General features: G+C 43.2%; 5 protein-coding genes across 8 annotated transcripts; 3 read left to right on the forward strand and 2 right to left on the reverse strand.

The window, feature by feature from the left end:
* Positions 1-32: 32 nt before the first annotated feature.
* Positions 33-1,589, forward strand: LOC136439981 (histone H4). The gene has a single exon (XM_066435699.1). The coding sequence runs from the start codon at positions 128-130 to the stop codon at positions 437-439; it is 312 nt and encodes a 103-aa protein (XP_066291796.1). The 5' UTR covers positions 33-127; the 3' UTR covers positions 440-1,589.
* A 110-nt stretch (positions 1,590-1,699) lies between these two features.
* Positions 1,700-2,428, reverse strand: LOC136440904 (histone H2A-like). Its single transcript, XM_066437072.1, has one exon. It carries the CDS (start codon positions 2,386-2,388, stop codon positions 2,011-2,013), a length of 378 nt encoding a protein of 125 aa, XP_066293169.1. The 5' UTR covers positions 2,389-2,428; the 3' UTR covers positions 1,700-2,010.
* Positions 2,429-2,636: 208 nt separating this feature from the next.
* On the forward strand, positions 2,637-4,223 carry LOC136440905 (histone H2B-like). The gene has a single exon (XM_066437073.1). It carries the CDS (start codon positions 2,677-2,679, stop codon positions 3,037-3,039), a length of 363 nt encoding a protein of 120 aa, XP_066293170.1. The 5' UTR covers positions 2,637-2,676; the 3' UTR covers positions 3,040-4,223.
* Positions 4,224-4,286: 63 nt separating this feature from the next.
* Positions 4,287-6,956, reverse strand: LOC136440903 (small ribosomal subunit protein uS5). The gene is made up of 6 exons (XM_066437071.1): positions 6,578-6,956; positions 6,027-6,116; positions 5,543-5,650; positions 5,100-5,273; positions 4,714-4,873; positions 4,287-4,523 (listed from the first exon to the last, which is right to left on the reverse strand). Exons 1-6 carry the CDS (start codon positions 6,707-6,709, stop codon positions 4,366-4,368), a joined length of 822 nt encoding a protein of 273 aa, XP_066293168.1. The 5' UTR covers positions 6,710-6,956; the 3' UTR covers positions 4,287-4,365.
* A 64-nt stretch (positions 6,957-7,020) lies between these two features.
* LOC136440902 (selenocysteine lyase-like) lies at positions 7,021-14,785 on the forward strand. Of its 4 annotated transcripts, none has more exons than XM_066437067.1 (13): positions 7,021-7,125; positions 7,554-7,600; positions 8,096-8,208; positions 8,512-8,612; positions 9,211-9,400; positions 9,558-9,685; positions 10,287-10,451; positions 10,984-11,090; positions 11,494-11,530; positions 11,824-11,907; positions 12,275-12,374; positions 13,151-13,226; positions 13,513-14,785. In XM_066437067.1, the coding sequence occupies exons 2-13, from the start codon at positions 7,566-7,568 to the stop codon at positions 13,685-13,687; spliced, it is 1,311 nt and encodes a 436-aa protein (XP_066293164.1). In that variant the 5' UTR covers positions 7,021-7,125; positions 7,554-7,565; the 3' UTR covers positions 13,688-14,785. The 4 variants fall into 4 exon arrangements, with proteins under 4 accessions (XP_066293164.1, XP_066293166.1, XP_066293167.1 ...); XM_066437069.1 differs by having other exon boundaries at positions 8,099-8,208; XM_066437070.1 differs by lacking the exon at positions 7,021-7,125 and adding an exon at positions 7,247-7,262 and having other exon boundaries at positions 8,099-8,208.
* Positions 14,786-17,716: the final 2,931 nt, after the last annotated feature.

The raw sequence follows: 17,716 nt of genomic DNA on the forward strand, positions 1-17,716 counted from the left end.
GGCCGTTGCCAAAGAGTGATTGTTGATTGGCTAGAGGATACCAATTCTACTCCTCCGAGGTCCGCATAAGTACTAAATATTAAGGCCACATCACCTTCAGTCATTAGTACAGCATTGAATCTTCATCATGTCTGGACGTGGCAAAGGAGGAAAAGGTCTGGGAAAGGGAGGCGCTAAGCGTCATCGCAAGGTGTTGCGTGACAACATCCAGGGCATCACCAAGCCCGCCATCCGTCGTCTGGCCCGCCGTGGTGGTGTCAAGCGTATCTCTGGTCTCATCTACGAGGAGACCCGTGGCGTCCTGAAGGTCTTCCTGGAGAACGTCATCCGTGATGCCGTCACCTACACCGAGCACGCCAAGCGTAAGACCGTCACCGCTATGGACGTTGTCTACGCTCTGAAGCGCCAGGGCCGCACTCTGTACGGCTTCGGCGGCTAGACTACCTGACTTGGAACAACGACCCCCGGCCCTTTTCAGGGCCACCCATATAACCCAAAAGAGCTGGTCGTACACGCATACATGATGCATGTTGTAGTACCTTCTGGTTACCCTGTGCATATCCCACGGTGCCTGTGTCCTCTTCATACAGGTCGTGCACACAAAGTACCTTAATATCCTGCGCTTAGGCATCTGTACGTTTCGTAGAGTCCTGACCACTCCCTTTCTCATAGACTATTAATGCTAGCTTGTCATTGTATATATATATGTGAATATATGTTTTTGCAAACTGACGTTTTCTGTGGTGACCTGAACCCAGTGGGTATGTGTGTACAATAAAGTTCCTCATGACGATAATCGGAGGACGTATTGAAGTACATTTACGATACAAATCGACTTGTCCAATGTGGATTCCCTTGTCCTGTCGTCCGCTAGAAACAAGCTGAGATCCTACAGATTGTTCAAGTCCACGTATAAGGAAGAAACGAAAATATACGGCATAGGGCCGCAGTCACAAAACTCCGGATCAGCTGTCACAAACTTCACATTGAAACCGGACGTCATAACCGCACTCCCCTGGAACAACGAACATGTAGACATTGTAATCGACGAGCAACATTTTATAGTAGAATGTAGTCTATGCAACGAAGAGAGAGCTGCACTTTATAAACTACAATGTAGGTTTCCCCATTTCATACATCTTGGCAACACGGAAAAATTCATATTCTTAATGGCGTCGATAAACCCTTGATTATTAAACACACCTGTACTTATATTTACACCATAACTAAGAAGCGAGAAGAAGCCAAATTAACGTAATCATTAGATTAGTGCTAGATTATCATTGTTTATATATGTATTTGCAAACTGACGTTTTCTGTTGTGAACTGTACTGAACCCAGTGGGTATGTGTGTACAATAAAGGTCTTCATTCATTCATTCATTCATAAACTAGACAAGCCATATCTCAAGAACCCTGTATGCTTATTCACTTACAACTGCCTTAAGAAGCGAGAAGAAATTGAACATGTACATAGTGGTATTAATTAGTATTTTGATGTAGTTAGACATCAAATTTCTGTTACCACTGTAACTATTTTTCTGCTTGTAACCATGACCTGTACTTAGCTCATCAGAGCATACACGTGCAATAAAGTAATCTCCAAGCAGATCCACACCGGGCGCGAAAATCTGGACCTTCTCTGGCTAGCATACTACGATTTTCGCGCCCGGTGTGGATCTGCTTGGAGATTAGCAATAAAGGTCTTTCTTTCTTTCTTTCATTCATTCACCGTACACTCCAAGCAGAGGTTCCGGCTGTTTTTTTTCTTTGGCTCTGCGACATGAGAAGTGGGACAAGAATAGAAAGCCCGACAACCAGGTAGTTGTCTTATAATTTTGCTTGGTGTGTTGACTTATCTAAATACGGATAGAATATATGATGTAGATAGTCAATGTAGTTGCCGGGTTAGTGTGGGTACCATGAAACATAAGTGTGCTACAGAACAGCTCTTCACAAGATATGGGTGGCCCTGAAAAGGGCCGGGGTTTACGACGATCGGTCTACAAATCTAAGCAGATTTGCTGGCGGTCTTCTTGGGCAGGAGCACGGCGTGGATGTTGGGCAGCACACCTCCCTGTGCAATGGTCACGCCGGACAGGAGCTTGTTCAACTCCTCGTCGTTACGGACGGCCAGCTGAAGATGACGAGGAATGATCCTGGTCTTCTTGTTGTCACGGGCAGCGTTGCCGGCCAACTCGAGAATCTCAGCGGTCAGGTACTCCAGCACGGCGGCCAGGTAGACTGGGGCGCCGGCACCGACACGCTCGGCATAGTTGCCCTTGCGCAGGAAACGGTGCACACGGCCGACAGGGAACTGAAGCCCTGCACGGGAAGAACGGCTCTTTGCCTTTGCACGGGCCTTGCCTCCTTTACCACGTCCAGACATGATTTCCGATTACTTTCCAGCTGATTTGCAGGAAGGATGAAGTTGAGAAGTACTCATAGATATATATACCCATCGGGTGGATTTAGTACAAACCAATAGAAACGCCATTTCAGTCATTCATCAACCAATAGGAGTACCCTTACACGCCGGCGGACAGGCATACTTAACTAGAGGCTTCCTAACACGTCCGCAACATGCACATAGGATCCCTTAATTTACATAAGTCGACCTATAAATACACAATACGCCCTGGAACCTCACTGTCCACTGACTTTTCAGCAGAGAACAATGCCGCCAAAGAGTGGAAAAGCCGCCAAGAAGGCCGGTAAGGCTAGGCCCGCTGGAGCCAAGGGAAAGAGGAGGAGAAAGAGGAGGGAAACCTTCGGTGTCTACATCTACAAGGTGCTCAAGCAGGTGCACCCCGACACCGGTGTCTCCAGCAAGGCTATGGGCATCATGAACTCCTTCGTCAACGACATCTTCGAGCGTATCGCCGCTGAGGCTTCCCGCCTGGCTCACTACAACAAGCGCTCCACCATCAGCAGCCGGGAGATCCAGACCGCCGTGCGTCTGCTGCTGCCTGGCGAACTCGCCAAGCACGCCGTCAGCGAGGGCACCAAGGCCGTCACCAAGTACACCAGCTCCAAGTAAACCGCCTAACCATCGGACCCGTGAACCCCGGCCCTTTTCAGGGCCACCCAAATCTTTCTGAAAGAATTGTATCAGTCATGATCGAAAATTTTAGAAAAATCCGGAAATACAACGAATGCTGTATGAAATAAAGTATGCCTACTTGCCCAGCCTATTGGCCGACTTGGGGCTAGTTAAATTTTGTTATCCGTTACACAATGTGGCTAGGCGGGTGTTGGCCGCGGCGACTCTGGCAGGACGTATTTGTTTGCATATCTAATGTATAGTGTCACAGATATATTTGTTTGCATATCTAATATATAGTGTCACATATATATTCATATATCTCTGTATGTGTGTGTACTGAGCCTCCGCGGCTAGGCGGGTGTAACTCCTTTATTGTGAGGCTAAACAATGTATGTCAATCGTGGATTGCTTACAGTTACGCTGGTTCCAGTAGACGCCTGGAGGGAGTACGAAAATGATTCGCCAGAGATGTTTGTACTGGCCTTAGTGCCAAAGACGTACTCCGTCGAGGTCCGCAGTAAACATAAGTCGTTAACTGCAGCGCTGAGATATGTTAAATATTGAGGTTATTTCTATGGTGTGTCGTATATACAAGTTTATGTTTCAAGGAATTTATTCAATTGTTGGTATCGAAATGAGCGTCTGGGGGCTGACTCGATATCCTGACTCCACTCTGAATGGTCTATATGTGATATTTTCAACATCAGAAAAAAATTAATATAGGCAAATCTGATGATCAAGAAACTAAATTGGTGTGGCCATGTCTTTTTTTTAAATGTTTAAGTCAGTGTTGGCAGAGCGATTTCAGCTTTATCATAGACACGATGCATGCACGGTCAGCTCTAGTGATCAACACTTGAATTCAGGGTTATGACAAATACAGTATCACTGTAGAGAAACAGGGAGATTAACAAGTTCTAAAAATGTATAATACTATGAAATTAATATATTAACATATAATTGACAAAATCTAAGTTTCCAAACTGTTTGTGCTGTGTGCATTATTAGATGAATTTCCATTCAGAAAGGACTAATGATTACCAGTATTAGAGTTCAATGTTACCACTGTACAACACTTGGCAGTCTTGTCTAACATGCTTCTATTAACTATGTACCAATTTCAAACTTCAACTGTACTGAGTAAGTTTCAGGCTAATCTAATCAGAGGAATGATTAAAGGGTATAAGGCATTAGCTCTTTCGGGATAATTTGAAGAAAAAAAACCCACATCAACCAACATATTCAGTCTCATGACTCTTTAATGATCTAGGCTGTACAGCATTCTGTGCTGTAGCCTGTCAGCCATCTTTGTCTGTCTGACTAGTATGCCTTTGGTGCAGCAGGTGTTGCCCTGGTGTGAGCCTTGGCCAGGTAGTCAGTGTACTCCTGGTATGGAGGTTTGGTCAGAACAGTGTCCTTCCACAAGTCAGGGGTCAGGTAGGTGTAGGTATTGGCAATGGCAGCAAACGTTGCCTTAGCTGGAAAAAAAAGAAGAAAAACATTAGACTGTTTTATTATTTTCACCTCTATGGCATGGCATGCTTAATTATTAAGTTTCTTTGTAATTGTTTTTCTTTCAAGACGTTGACTTCATCTTGCAGTCTAACCTTTTAACATCTATAAGCTATTAGTGCCATGGGGATATTGGAAAGCCTCTATGACACCTACCAAAGTTGCCCAGCGTTCGGGTGGAGCCTGTAGCCGAGGTGTAGCAATCATCGATACCCGCCATTTGCAGCAGCTTCTTTGGAACAGGAGCGCTCACAATGCCAGTACCACGGGGCGCAGGAATCAGACGCACCAGGACACTGCCACACTTCCCTGTCACCTGAAAATAGGAACATTCAAGTCAGTACACAGAAAGAAAAAAATACTGTAGCAAGCATGGGTACTTTTCACTGTCTGGTCACCTTCATTTAGCCTGAGTGTCATCCTGATGACACTCAGGCTAACCTTCATTTGGAAATGACTACATTTCTATTAGTATTCAATCATTATCACCCAACAAATAGTGCAACCCAAGTACTACATGTATCAACTATCATTCTACTGACCTTGCAAGGCACAGTATGGGGCTTGCCGATCTTGTTTCCCCAGTAGCCTCGCCTGACAGGGACAATGGACAGCTTGGCCAGGATGATGGCGCCACGGATGGCTGTCGCCACTTCCTTGGAGCACTTCACACCCAGCCCGATGTGGCCGTTGTTGTCACCAATCGCCACAAAGGCCTGTTAAAATAGAAACATGTTGTTCATAAGGAATTCCGATCTGTGTTTCTTCAGAATTCTCAGAATGCTAATAAGAAAAATATTGAGAAACACTACTTCAAATATTACTGTCAGGGTATTGGATGGACCATCAGTACTCTGGCATGTGTCAACACATAACACAATACATGCTGTTTTGCTAGTGGTGCAAGAGTTCATCATTGGTATCTCCTACCGTCAATATCCATAGTTGAAAATGTAGCAAAATGGCTCAGAAAAGATGGCAATACCTTGAACCTGGTGCGCTGACCAGCACGGGTCTGCTTCTGAACAGGCATGATCTTCAGCACTTCATCCTTCAGTGCCGAACCCAGGAAAAAGTCAATGATCTCAAACTCCTAAAACAGAAAAAGACAACATTAGGACAAGATCTTCATAGAGAAGAAAGATAAGATAAGAAAAGAAAATATTCATGTAGACACATGATATCATTCTGGATTTACATGTCTCTGACGTCAGTGTCTGGACAGCATGGTGATCGGCTCCCAGTGCATAATGTCAGAGGTTTTTCTATGAGGCTGATAGCACACACAACGTCGGGTGGGACAGAAGTGGAGACTCTAACCTCAAAAATAATGCTAATTAGTGTAACACTGTTATCATAATTTCCTAGCCCAATTCCTTGCTTGTGTCACATGTGTTTCTATCAATCATGGTTTACTATAATTTGGAACAACAAAAAATATTCAAGAACTAAAAGATATGAAACAATACCTTGATGGGAAGTGAGAACAGGTATATATCCTCCAGGGACTTGATCTTCAGGTCTTTCACAAGACGACCAAGCTTGGTCATTGGCATCCACTGTAAAAAAAAGGAACACAGACCCTCATTTAGTTATCATATGATGACTGTTACATCAACAAAATGTCTTTCAGGAGTACTATGTACTAGTATGTAGTATCTATCTTTCATCGTGGTTAGTTCCAGAGTAGAAAGCAAATGTTCACGTGCACTGTCTCTTAACCGAAGACTACTAGTATGATATGATTTTATATGTCTCTGACGTCAGTGTCTGGACAGCATGGTGATCGGCTCCCAGTGCATAATGTCAGAGGTTTTTCTATGAGGCTGATAGCACACACAACGCCGGATGGGACTGAAGTGGAGACTCTAACCTCAAATGAAATGCGACTTAAATGCTATCAATTAATCACTGAACGACAACATGCTATCGACCCCTCAAAGCACATAGTTGTAACTTGTACAGAAAAAAGAGATATGGGGAGGGGGGTAGGTATTCGTTCAGACTTGCCACTACGAACCTCCTTCTCCTCTTTGCCTCCGCGGCCCCGTCCACGGCCCCTGCCGCGACCACGACCCCGTCCACGGCCACGACCGCGATCCCCGAACCCGCCACGAAAGCCTCCCCTACCGGCCGGAGGTGCGTCCGCCATTGGTAGGTTTTATAGATCTGAGGAAAAACATGTTCGAACTGATTGAGCAAGGAAACATCTGTGGCCATGCCAAAATACAATAAATTTTCGTTTCAAAAGGCACAACGCTTTAAAATTTCCACACGTCATGGTTATACAATATCTATATTATGTAACGAAGCTATTCTAAAGGAAAGATGGCTTGCGACAACGAATTTAAAGACGGATTCTAGCCAATGCGTCGCCACAAAAAATCCACACGTCCACCATCCTACTCACCCTGCTGGAAAAGAAGGCGGAGCAAACGTAGTGCGCAGAATCGATAGGTCAGAGGTCACCTCAGTGCAAAGAGAAAGTATGTGAACCGGATTTTAGTTTACTGTCGGCAGAATTTTATCTTTTGTGGTCTTCTATGTATCGCAGTTGCGCCAGGATCGGTAAGTGGCTGTATTCTGAATGAAAACGACTGTGTAGTATGGTATTCTCTAAATATAATATTTCCTCACAAGATCTCGGCACACCTCTTTCACAGTGTAACGGGCCCGCGCCGGTTTAGCACAGGTGTTGTCATCAGGTACACACAGCTGCAACTTGATGAAAGCGGCATAAATGTGTTCTTAGAGTTTGGAAGTTAAACAGAGGGTCAAAGATATTAGTTCAAAGAAACCTTGGAAGATCTTTCCATTCTGGTCACCCGTTTTCCTTATGTTCTTTGTTTTATATGGGCCCCCTTGGAATCAACACAATTTGTTGAAGAGGATACCCAGATGTTTTGAAGATTAGATAAATAACGTTAACGTTAAATAGATAAACTTGGTTAAAATGTCTAGTTCAAGTGAAATTGTTAATCCAATCCTCTCCACAGACTCAAAACATTATGGACTTGAGCAGACCAAGAGCAAAGTCACAAAGGTAAGATACAAAATCAAGAATCTATCAAGTCAAGGAGGTTTAATCTAGACCTCCTTGATCAACTTAAGGAACTTTGATATGTTTAAAGAAATGAGAACAAGTGACATCCTTGCCTGGTTAAGGCTTTCTTATCCTAAAGTCTAACCTATTTATGAAGAGGCCACAATTTGAGTATGGCCAACGTTTATACTACAATGTGAATCAGTTTTCATATTTCTTACATAGTCCTGGAAAAGTATGCATGACGAAAATGTCAATGAGTTAGTAGTGGCAAGGACATTATATAGTTGTGGCACTGCATTGCCACCTGATTGTCTATTAACAGTAATGTGACTGCTTTCTAATATCTTTCGACATCATTGTATCTATAGTAAAAATATCATTACCAGGGTTTTTCAATGGTTGAATTCCTAAAAGGCAATCCTTAACTGTCCTGCATTGAATAAAAACTAGTGTAAATAAGTTTAAACTTAACACTTGCCTTGTTCCTTACAGCAGTGTCTATCTAGACTACAATGCTACCACACCGTTGGAGCCTGAGGTTCTAACAGCCATCCAGACAGCCCTGCAGACAGCATGGGGAAACCCCAGCAGCTCATATGAAGCAGGTATGTTTGTGTTCTATGTATGCATCCTCCTTGATATATGCTTGTTACACAATTATTTTTGTGCAAGTTTTAGCTGGCCAAATTAGGACAGTTCCTGTTGTAGGGAAATGTATTGGTACACTTAGCAGCATATATAATGTATTATCTATTCAGTGAAAGATCATTTTTTGTAACAATTTTGTCAGGAACTTAAAGTTGCTATTTCTATCCAAAAGGCATTATGAGGCATACTGAATATTTAAGGTGCCTGTTAATACATTTTAAGTTAGTATTCCCTCCTTCATTTTCATCACAATTTAATAGGGAAGAAGGCCAAAGCTACCATCGATACTGCCAGGACCAACATCGCCAAGATGGTTGGTGGGAAAAAGGAAGACGTCATTTTCACCTCGGGCGGAACAGAGGTCACCCATCACTATACTGTTACTAGTATTTGCATGCTGCATACAACAATACATGAAGAAATATTTCACTTATCTGAATTACCTCAAATACAATACTTTGATGTTAGCAGAAGCATTGATATTACACAATGCCAGTGTATTACTCACATGCACTTTTGAAGAGATCTTTTTATTTCTGTAAGGTTGTTATTTGTGTGATCATTATGAAAGATAAACGACATTTCATTTTGAATTGACTGTAAAGTTACTCTATTGTGGCAGGTATAACAAAGTAATTTTTCCTGTAAGTTTGGACAATGATTCTCATCATGAGCAGCTTGCCGCTACCATTTATAATCCCCCTGTTATCAAAGAGAAAAAACAAAGTGTAATTCATGGTTACATATTATTTTATTGAAGTTATGTGGAATATATGTCTGTGTTATCTATTCCGAGTAAGGGGAAATATGGAATAATCTTTAAACTTTTAATCATTACAACGAAATGTGCAATATTGTAAGTTGTTAAAGCTTTTACCTTGTTATCTGTACATGGAATGTAATTCAGTGATCTCACTACGAAATTCAATAAATAAATCTTGAATCTTGTAATACTTCAGGCCAACAACATGGTGATCCTCACTGCCATGAAGCACTTCTGGAAGACTTTCCCTGAGGCTGGGGGAGGAGGAGACAGGGAGAATGGCCCCACACAGCACAGGAGTGTCAAACCACACATCATCACAACTAACATAGAACATGACTCCGTCAGACTGCCACTGGAGGCTTTTCAAAAGGAGGGGAGAATTGGTAAGGTCAAGATGGGTTTTTATTCCAAACAATCATCAGACAATTATCTGACTGTGCTATGGATACTTTCTCCATTTATTGATACTTGTATCAATATCGATATAAATGTAACAGACTTACAGTAAACTAGTAAAACTAAAAGTTGTTCTCCTGGTAGATGTGACCTTTGTGCCGGCCTCCAAGCTGACCGGTCGCGTTGAGGTCCAGGACGTTCTGGCTGCAGTTCGGCCCACCACCTGCCTGGTCACTATCATGATGGCTAACAATGAGACTGGCATCATCATGGTAGGGTTTATCTAATTGTTTTGATAAGATCAAGATTTCAAATTTAAATACATGTACCTTTTCATTGACAATGACATAACAGGTAATATTGGTTATATAGTTAACTTGTTGAGTACATACAGAAAAAAAACTCACTCATGACAGCACCAGCAGACAAAACCAGTCTCACCAGAAATAGTTACTCAAGCAACTGGATAAAATTTTGAAACGGTCAGACGTTTCAGACAGCATCCGCTATCTTTCGTCAGTGACTAACGATAGGACTGGAAACCAGATTTTATACCAAAACTCTGAATAGACATGTTGATGAGGTTAAGACAATTTAGGATGTCTTGACGTAGTCTTCAAAAGAAGATTAATTCAAGACAAGGTTTATGCTAATAGTTCAATTAGCTACTGTTGTTTTAGTACAGTAACTAAATGTTGTTCGTCCGGGGGTGGGGCGGTGGTGGGCAGAGCATTATCCCAAGTGCCAAATTTTATCCAATTGCCTGAGTAACTATTTTTGGCGTATCTTACTACCTGGATGTCTAACCTTCATCAATGTAAAACCAGTCTCACTTTAATAACTGAATATGATTGATTCTCTGTATGGTATCAGCCTGTAGGAGACATAATGAGAGCGGTGAGGTCTGTAAATAGTGACAACAGAAGTGCCTCTCAGCCCAGGATCCTGCTCCACACAGATGCTGCCCAGACCATTGGGAAAGTTGCAGTTGATGTAGAGGAGTTAGGGGTGGATTATCTTACTGTGGTGGGCCACAAGGTGGGGACTGTTTTATTAGCCTCCGTTGCAGTCCTTCCCACCAGCGTTTTACTTGCATTTTTTTTTCAATTATTTTTTGGCGGGAGGCTCGTATCTGCTTGGGCCCCTGTATCTGCTTGGGCCCCTGTATCTGCTTGGGCCCCTGTATCTGCTTGGGCCCCTGTATCTGTTTGGGCCCCTGTATCTGTTTGGGCCCCTGTATCTGTTTGGGCCTCGTATCTGCTTGGGCCCCGTTTCTGCTTGGGCCCCGTATCTGCTTGGGCCCCGTATCTGCTTGATACGGGGCCCAAGCAGATATGGGGGCTCAAGCAGATACGCTCCCCCCCCCCCCCCAAAAAAAAATTGAGAAAAAAAATTGCCAGTAAAGCTCTAGTGGGAAGGCCTGCAGCGCAGTCTACTGTTTTATATTCTTTTCAGGATTGTTTATAGGATTTGAAAACATTGTGTAGAACTTATTTGCCTGATGATGGTTTTGCTCTTTTATGAGGGAAGTGGCAAGTAGTCCATGTATTAAGTAATTCCTCTTGTTCAGTTCTATGGCCCCAGGATTGGTGCCCTGTATATTCGTGGTCTGAGACATGACACCCCACTGTACCCCATGTTGTATGGAGGGGGACAGGAGGACAACTACAGACCAGGGTAGGGATTCTAACATCATGGTGTTTATGTGACTCTGCATGTCTCTGCTGTCATGGTAATTTTGCTTTTGTGTAGAGGGGACCTGGTACTATACTTTTAAAACATCAACTTAAAAAAGGAAACAAGTATAAGAACAGATATGTATTTATTCATTTATTTATTTGTTTGACTGTGTACAAGGTACAACAGCCAAGGTTGCCCGACTAGCAGTAGCTATTGTAAGGGGCTAACCTTGCTGCACAATACATAGTGGAATTAAACAGATATGTAGCTACATGAAAGTGTTATTCCTTGAGAGATTTGGTGCTGAATTAAATGAAGAGTTAATCACTATTGACCATTTGTCCAAGAGATTGATATAAAATTTGCAATTGATCATTATGTCTTGTTTGTACACTTACAGCACTGAGAATACCGGCATGATTGCAGGGCTTGGGATGGTAGGCATATAGTCCATTCATTTAAATGATTAAGTAGAAAATATGTTACCCTTGAGTAAAAGCAAGGTTGGGATAGTTACAGTTGAAATTGTTACCACAGCATGCACCTTTTTTGTACCATCTCTTTATCTGCATGTAAGCCTGATTGTTGGGTTGTGATAAATCTTAACAGTCTCTCTCATACACAACTTTGCAGTTATCATTCAGAGTTGAGAAGATTTTTATCAACCCTCACAACACCAGATATCATGTTCTCTGAGACTCAGAGTCTACTGTTACCTGTTGTCCATTAGGCTGCTTCCCTTGTAAACAAAGACTTGGAGAAGTACGAGTCTCACATGAGGGAGGTGAGAGACTACCTGGAACAGCAGCTTAAGGTCAGCATATGCAGTCTCCATCATGTATGGTCTGGGCAGGTTATTAAGGCCTCCCAAACTGTCCACTAGTTTGAGAATTTCATCGCAGTATCTGAGACTGAGTGTGTGATTTAAAAAAAGTTATGACTGTCAGTGGCAAGGAATCTAGCTACTTTAAATCACTTTAATATAGCGGCGGTTGGGGGAAAATGGAGTAGGTCACGGCACTTAATTTTAACGATGGGAACAAACATCACTGTCTCAAATATTAGTGATCAAACATTAGCGATGATGACATTCTACAGTTGACCAGTGACCGTTAAATTAGCTAGAATTAAGTTACAATTAACAAATCAAGAATTACAGTATATGTCTGTTGTGTTGACAGGACAGGTTTGGCAGCTCTGTGCAGTTCAACGGTAAGCTGCCTGGGAGTGAGCGGATCCCCAACACCTGCAATGTGTCCATCCTGGGGCAGGGTCTACAGGGTAAACAGTCTTATCATCACACATCGGCACCTACATCACAAGTCAAACTTAACAATTTTATCAATCATAATTTTGTAACATCCACCATCATATGGCGTCGCGGTGGCGTAGTGGCAGGGTGTTTGGCCCCAGAACCCAGAGATACCGGGTTCGAATCCGAGGTTCCCTGATTTGTCCCGTTGACGTTGTGCCCTTGGGAAAGGCACTTTACATGAATTTCCCCACTTCACTCAGGTGAAAATGAGTACCTAGCTTCGGTTAGGGACGTTCCTCAGATAGGACGTTAAATGGAGGTCCCGTGTTTGAGGAGAGCCACACCTAAAGCATGTTAAAGAACCCAACACACTTATTGAAAAGAGTAGGGGTCCTTCCCGGTGTGTGTGTATCATATAAGTCTGTCTGGATATGCAGCTTGTACTCTTCAGTACAAACCTGGTGTGTTACGCCTTCATGCGGTTTACCGGGTATGCAATACAAACAAAAATCATCATCAAATAAGTTTCACATTCCAAACACTTATACAAATGATTGATCCTTTCCTTGAGTGAATGGTAGTACTGTATATCATTAGTATTTGAACTCGGATATTGTATCACACTAGTGTTTCAATTCAAAGCACTTTATTACTGTCCCATGTGTTCAAGCAAGTCAATGTTAGCGAGCATAAACTCATGTTGATGGTGTTCAAGCTATTTCATTACAGAAGGGACATCAAAAATTGTCATGTAATACCATAACTATGATGTCTTTTCAACATGAATGTTTTTATCTGCCAGGTCAGAGAGTGTTGTCCAGGTGTCCACACCTACAGGCCAGTGTGGGGTCTGCCTGTCACTCACATAACATCAACAGGTAAATAAACATAAGGAAAAGTACATGATGTACAATACAGCCATTCCTATGTTTTTCTCCTTCATAGAACCACTTTCTCCTTACAGTTTAAGGAATTATGATTGTTTCAAATGTAGTGCATCAATTTTAACTCAATGAGGATGAAAATGATTTTTTTCGTATACTACAGGATTATTTGTTGGGGGATATTGTCACTCTGACAAATAGAATATCGCTGAGAAAATATAGGTGTTTGCTATCTGTAGCACTCTGCAGCTTGCTGATACCGACTGTTTCTTCCTTACAGACCCTCCCACATCCTGCTGGCCATCGGGATCCCCTGTGAGGTTGCGGGGAACGCCCTGCGACTGAGCGTGGGCAGGCACACCACTAAACAGGACATTGACCTGGTGCTACAGGACCTACAGGAGGCTGTCACAGCCATCACAGCAGAGGAGCAGTCAACACAGAACTCCTGCTGATTGGGTCACTGGTTGTAAAAAGACTCACAGAGGCTCAAGCATCTAGCTACAAATAGTTGTGTATGTGTTGTTGTCAAGGATGGGTTACATTGGTGCTCATAGAGTTAGCAGGCTCGTAAGATTATTTGCCTGCTACTAATATTCTTAACTGCCCTAACCCGATAACCTGAATTCAACATGATATATGTTTCACTGAAAGCTAACTGCACAGTGATATTAAAAGGAAAGCTTTAACCAAAACAATTCCATGCTTCACTGTTACATGAACGTTTTTTGAGCAAAATTTGTAAAAAGACTTTGATGCGACCTGTAAATCTCTTGGTCACCACTGCTCACAAGAAAAGGGCACCAAACTGTTCTGGCTCTTCTACTTTACTACTTAAGTTGCTTATTGCCTCTTGAGTAATGCTAGTGTTGTTTGTACAGAATTATATTGCAAAGTGTATGTTGCTAGCAGGTTTATCAGTATTCTTACGCCAAACAATCGAAAGGTACAATTTCTCACAGTCGACAGCTCAACAATCTTGGTAAAAATATCTGCTAAATCTATTCTCAAGCTTTTAAGGCAAACTGTCAAATATGTTTGTGGTGAATATGTTTAATTTTTCTACCTTGACTCTGAGAAAACCTCCACTGTACCTACAAAAGTTTTCAAGTTCACTTTTTGGTGCTGGAGGTTGCTGTTTATATCATGTTGGCAGTTCAACTTAGCACAGCTTCTATCTAAATAGCCTTTCCATATCTGACACATTTCTGAGCATGGACAAACCTGCATGGTTTGATCTGACAGTTTGTAACTTTATGCTTGTGGACGGATGCATGTAGTAGGCTGCATTTTATATCTGTGGTAAATGTGCAATAAAATGTCAAATATTTCATCCATACTTACATCTTCAATGTCTATGATGAAAAATGAGGTGGTCTATGTTCTATCATGTTTCTGGAGGTTGATTTACTGAAATGGTTACAAAGGAGGTCTGAATTTGTTTCAAGGCAGCAGCAACAGTCATAATTGATAAAATGCAATAATCTATATAACACAGTTAAAGTGACTGGTTTTGTCATTCCAGTTTGATCAATAAAGCTACTCAAAATGAATCAATCATGTCATGTATTAGTACATCGAGGAATAGTTGAAGAGATGTTAACGTTATGAGGCCTTAAGCTGCATTGATACAAGCGGCCTCTATCGCTCAGTATTGAAGCAGCAGTGTAATGTTCACGTTCTGTCAAACTGCAATGATTACTTCAACAGCTAGGAGTACCCACTGCCACGTCGGTTGATTACTTCAACAGTACAATATTCAGATATAGTTGAGAAACTGGCGAAATCGATTGATAAGCCACTTGCTTAGTACTCATCCTAAAACATGTCATCCTAATGACGTAGATTAACAAATTCTAGAGTCTTCACACAATTCAGTTTTATTTCTCTGCTCTTGAGTTGCCAAGGCTGTTCCAAACTGACGTGGTGTCTGATTGCGACTCCTGATCTGGTGCGGTCACGCGCAAGGAAAGCACACTTTCTGTCATCAAAGCATCTCGGGAGGAATAGCTTTCAGCCACACTCAGACCCCCAATCTGACGATCTATCACCGCGAGCCTCCCCCCTAGTTCTGTGGCGACGTTATCCAGTCTTTTATGACTTTCGTCCAAGTCCTTCTCCATGTCTCTAAGTTGCTTGGCCATCGCGTCCCATATGCACTCCGTGCGAGCAGTGATGTTCTCCCAGAACCGTTGTTCCATGCCTGCTATCCTCTCCAGCGTTCTGTCCATACTTTCTTTAATCGCCGATCTTCTGAAGTCTTCGTTCTTCTCCATTTCAGTCCACTTCTGAAAGCCTCTTTGATCCATTTGGTCCTTCAGGAATGTCCCCTGTCTCAGCATGTTGGTGGTGTCGCGCCCGAGACGCTGGACGTGCCCAACATTGTCCTCTTTGACTTTGTACGCATCAGTTCGCCCCGCCAACCGGCCCACCTCTAACCTTATGCGTTGTTCCTTTACATCTATTTCTGCCGCAGCAACTCTTTCTCTCCTTTCCAGATGTAGAAAAGAATTGTTCGACGCCTCTTCTCTCTTCGACAGAGTTGAAGCCAAGCTGTGTTCCACCTTCCGAACACGTGATTCCACCTGTTGTTTCGCCTTTTCCTCCGCCCGCGCGACATCCTGGTCCCACTTCTGTGATTCCAAGGCTGCTGATTCAAACTGTTTCACCACCTCCAGCTCAATCCGTTGTCCTGTTACTTCCATCCATGCCTTCTCAATATTTTCTGCGGTGTTATCAGTTTCCTGAGGCGCGGTGGGAACATCGATCCACTGCGGCGGGCGTACCGTACGGTTCGAGCTGGCGGTAGAATATGTAGAAGTGTCCGGAAGAGTGTCCGTTGTATCGTCCGGTTCGACGGACGAACGGCTCTCACGGTCACACTCCAACATACAGTAGGCTTTCAACACATCTTCTAGTTCGGCTAACTCGTCCCCCTCCTCAGCCTTAGCCTCGCGTGCGTTCCACAGCCGGACGGCCTCGATGTAGTACGTCATCTGTTTCTCGTCCATAGGTAGCAGACACGTCTGGAGGAGGTCGTCCAGTTCTGCCCTAGCTGCCTGTCCGCCCAGCGTCTGCAGTATGGTGTGGATCTCGACTCGCAGGATTGGCATCCTGCATGCGAGCATCTTGTGACCCCAGCCAGACAACGCCTGACGAATCGCACCTACCCGCCGTAGCTGCTTGGCAAAAGCAATGCAGTCCATGGGCAGGGCGTTATCATCAGTCCCGTCCGCAGTCTCTTCGTCCTCTGAGTCACTGTTACACCCTTTACACTCTCTCTCGTCTATCTGCCCATACGCTATAGGAAGGACGAGAGTGGTTCCTTCGAACAAAAGTCGGCACAATTCGGCGTAGATTTTTCTATGCTGGTCGGACACGTCCTGCCTGGTGCCGGTAGCCATGTTTAGTGTGACACTGGCGTGGTAAGTTGAAGTTGAAGTAAGGGCCCTTTAGTGTAGACCACGCGAACACTTCAGCCAGGCTCAATGAAACACATCCGCATCCGCAATAGAAAACTGTGAGAATTAACGTTGTAGTAAAGTCACAGTGACCCAAACCACCTTATTTCAGACTTAACTGACCGACCGTCCCTATTTTCTCCCAAACATACGGAAGTTTCTACCGAAAGTATCATTTCCCAAAAGCGAATCATCTCCAAATTTTCAACAGGTGAGTGCGACGTAATCTGGCCATGTGCCCCAGAATAGTCTCAACATACCTGCTGCTCTATTGTTGGCGAGGAACATTTTACATATGGTCAAGTCCTGGACGTTTTTCCCAAACTAAAGGGGAGTTGTCCAGTACAACAACAACAAGAACAAGAAGAACAAGTGGATAATTATTGATCCATGCTTAAAAAGCATCATACAAATCCGTGTTCAGGGCTCTCGTATCGTTCAGGTCGACTGCAGTCTTCCCGGTGTTGAAAAGTCGAAAACTTTTAAAATCAATGGCCGGGAGCTGAAGTCACCTAGTGGCACGTTGTACATATCAATTATTTTTTATTTATTTGCAAGTTCTTAAGCTTGCCATAGGGCTAATTGCAACATGAAAAAATGCTTAGAAAAAGACAAAAGTAAACAGATAGTGCAAGTTAACAATAGTCACAAGTGGAACAAGTGTAAAACAAATATATTATAAGAGCGCCTGAAAGGTGTAGGACATGCGCTCCGACGTTGTGCCCTTGGGAAAGGCTTTCCTCACTTCACGCAGGTGCAAATGAGTACCTAGCTCATCTAGGGTTAGGGGCGTCCCTCGGATGGGACATGAAATGGAAGTCCCGTGTTTGGGGAGAGCCACACCCCGCGCACGTAAAAGAACCAAAACCTACAGTCCTATGACCGCACATGGGTTCGCCCTTAGTAATTGCCTCTGGCTAGTTGGGCAACCCTTGCATGTACATGCTGAACCAATAAATAAATAAATAAACAACTACGAACACACACCAACCCAAACAAACTCACACACCAAAAACATAGACT

The sequence above is a fragment of the Branchiostoma lanceolatum genome, chromosome 8 (genome assembly GCF_035083965.1).
Source record: "Branchiostoma lanceolatum isolate klBraLanc5 chromosome 8, klBraLanc5.hap2, whole genome shotgun sequence".
In the NCBI taxonomy this organism is placed as follows: domain Eukaryota; kingdom Metazoa; phylum Chordata; class Leptocardii; order Amphioxiformes; family Branchiostomatidae; genus Branchiostoma; species Branchiostoma lanceolatum.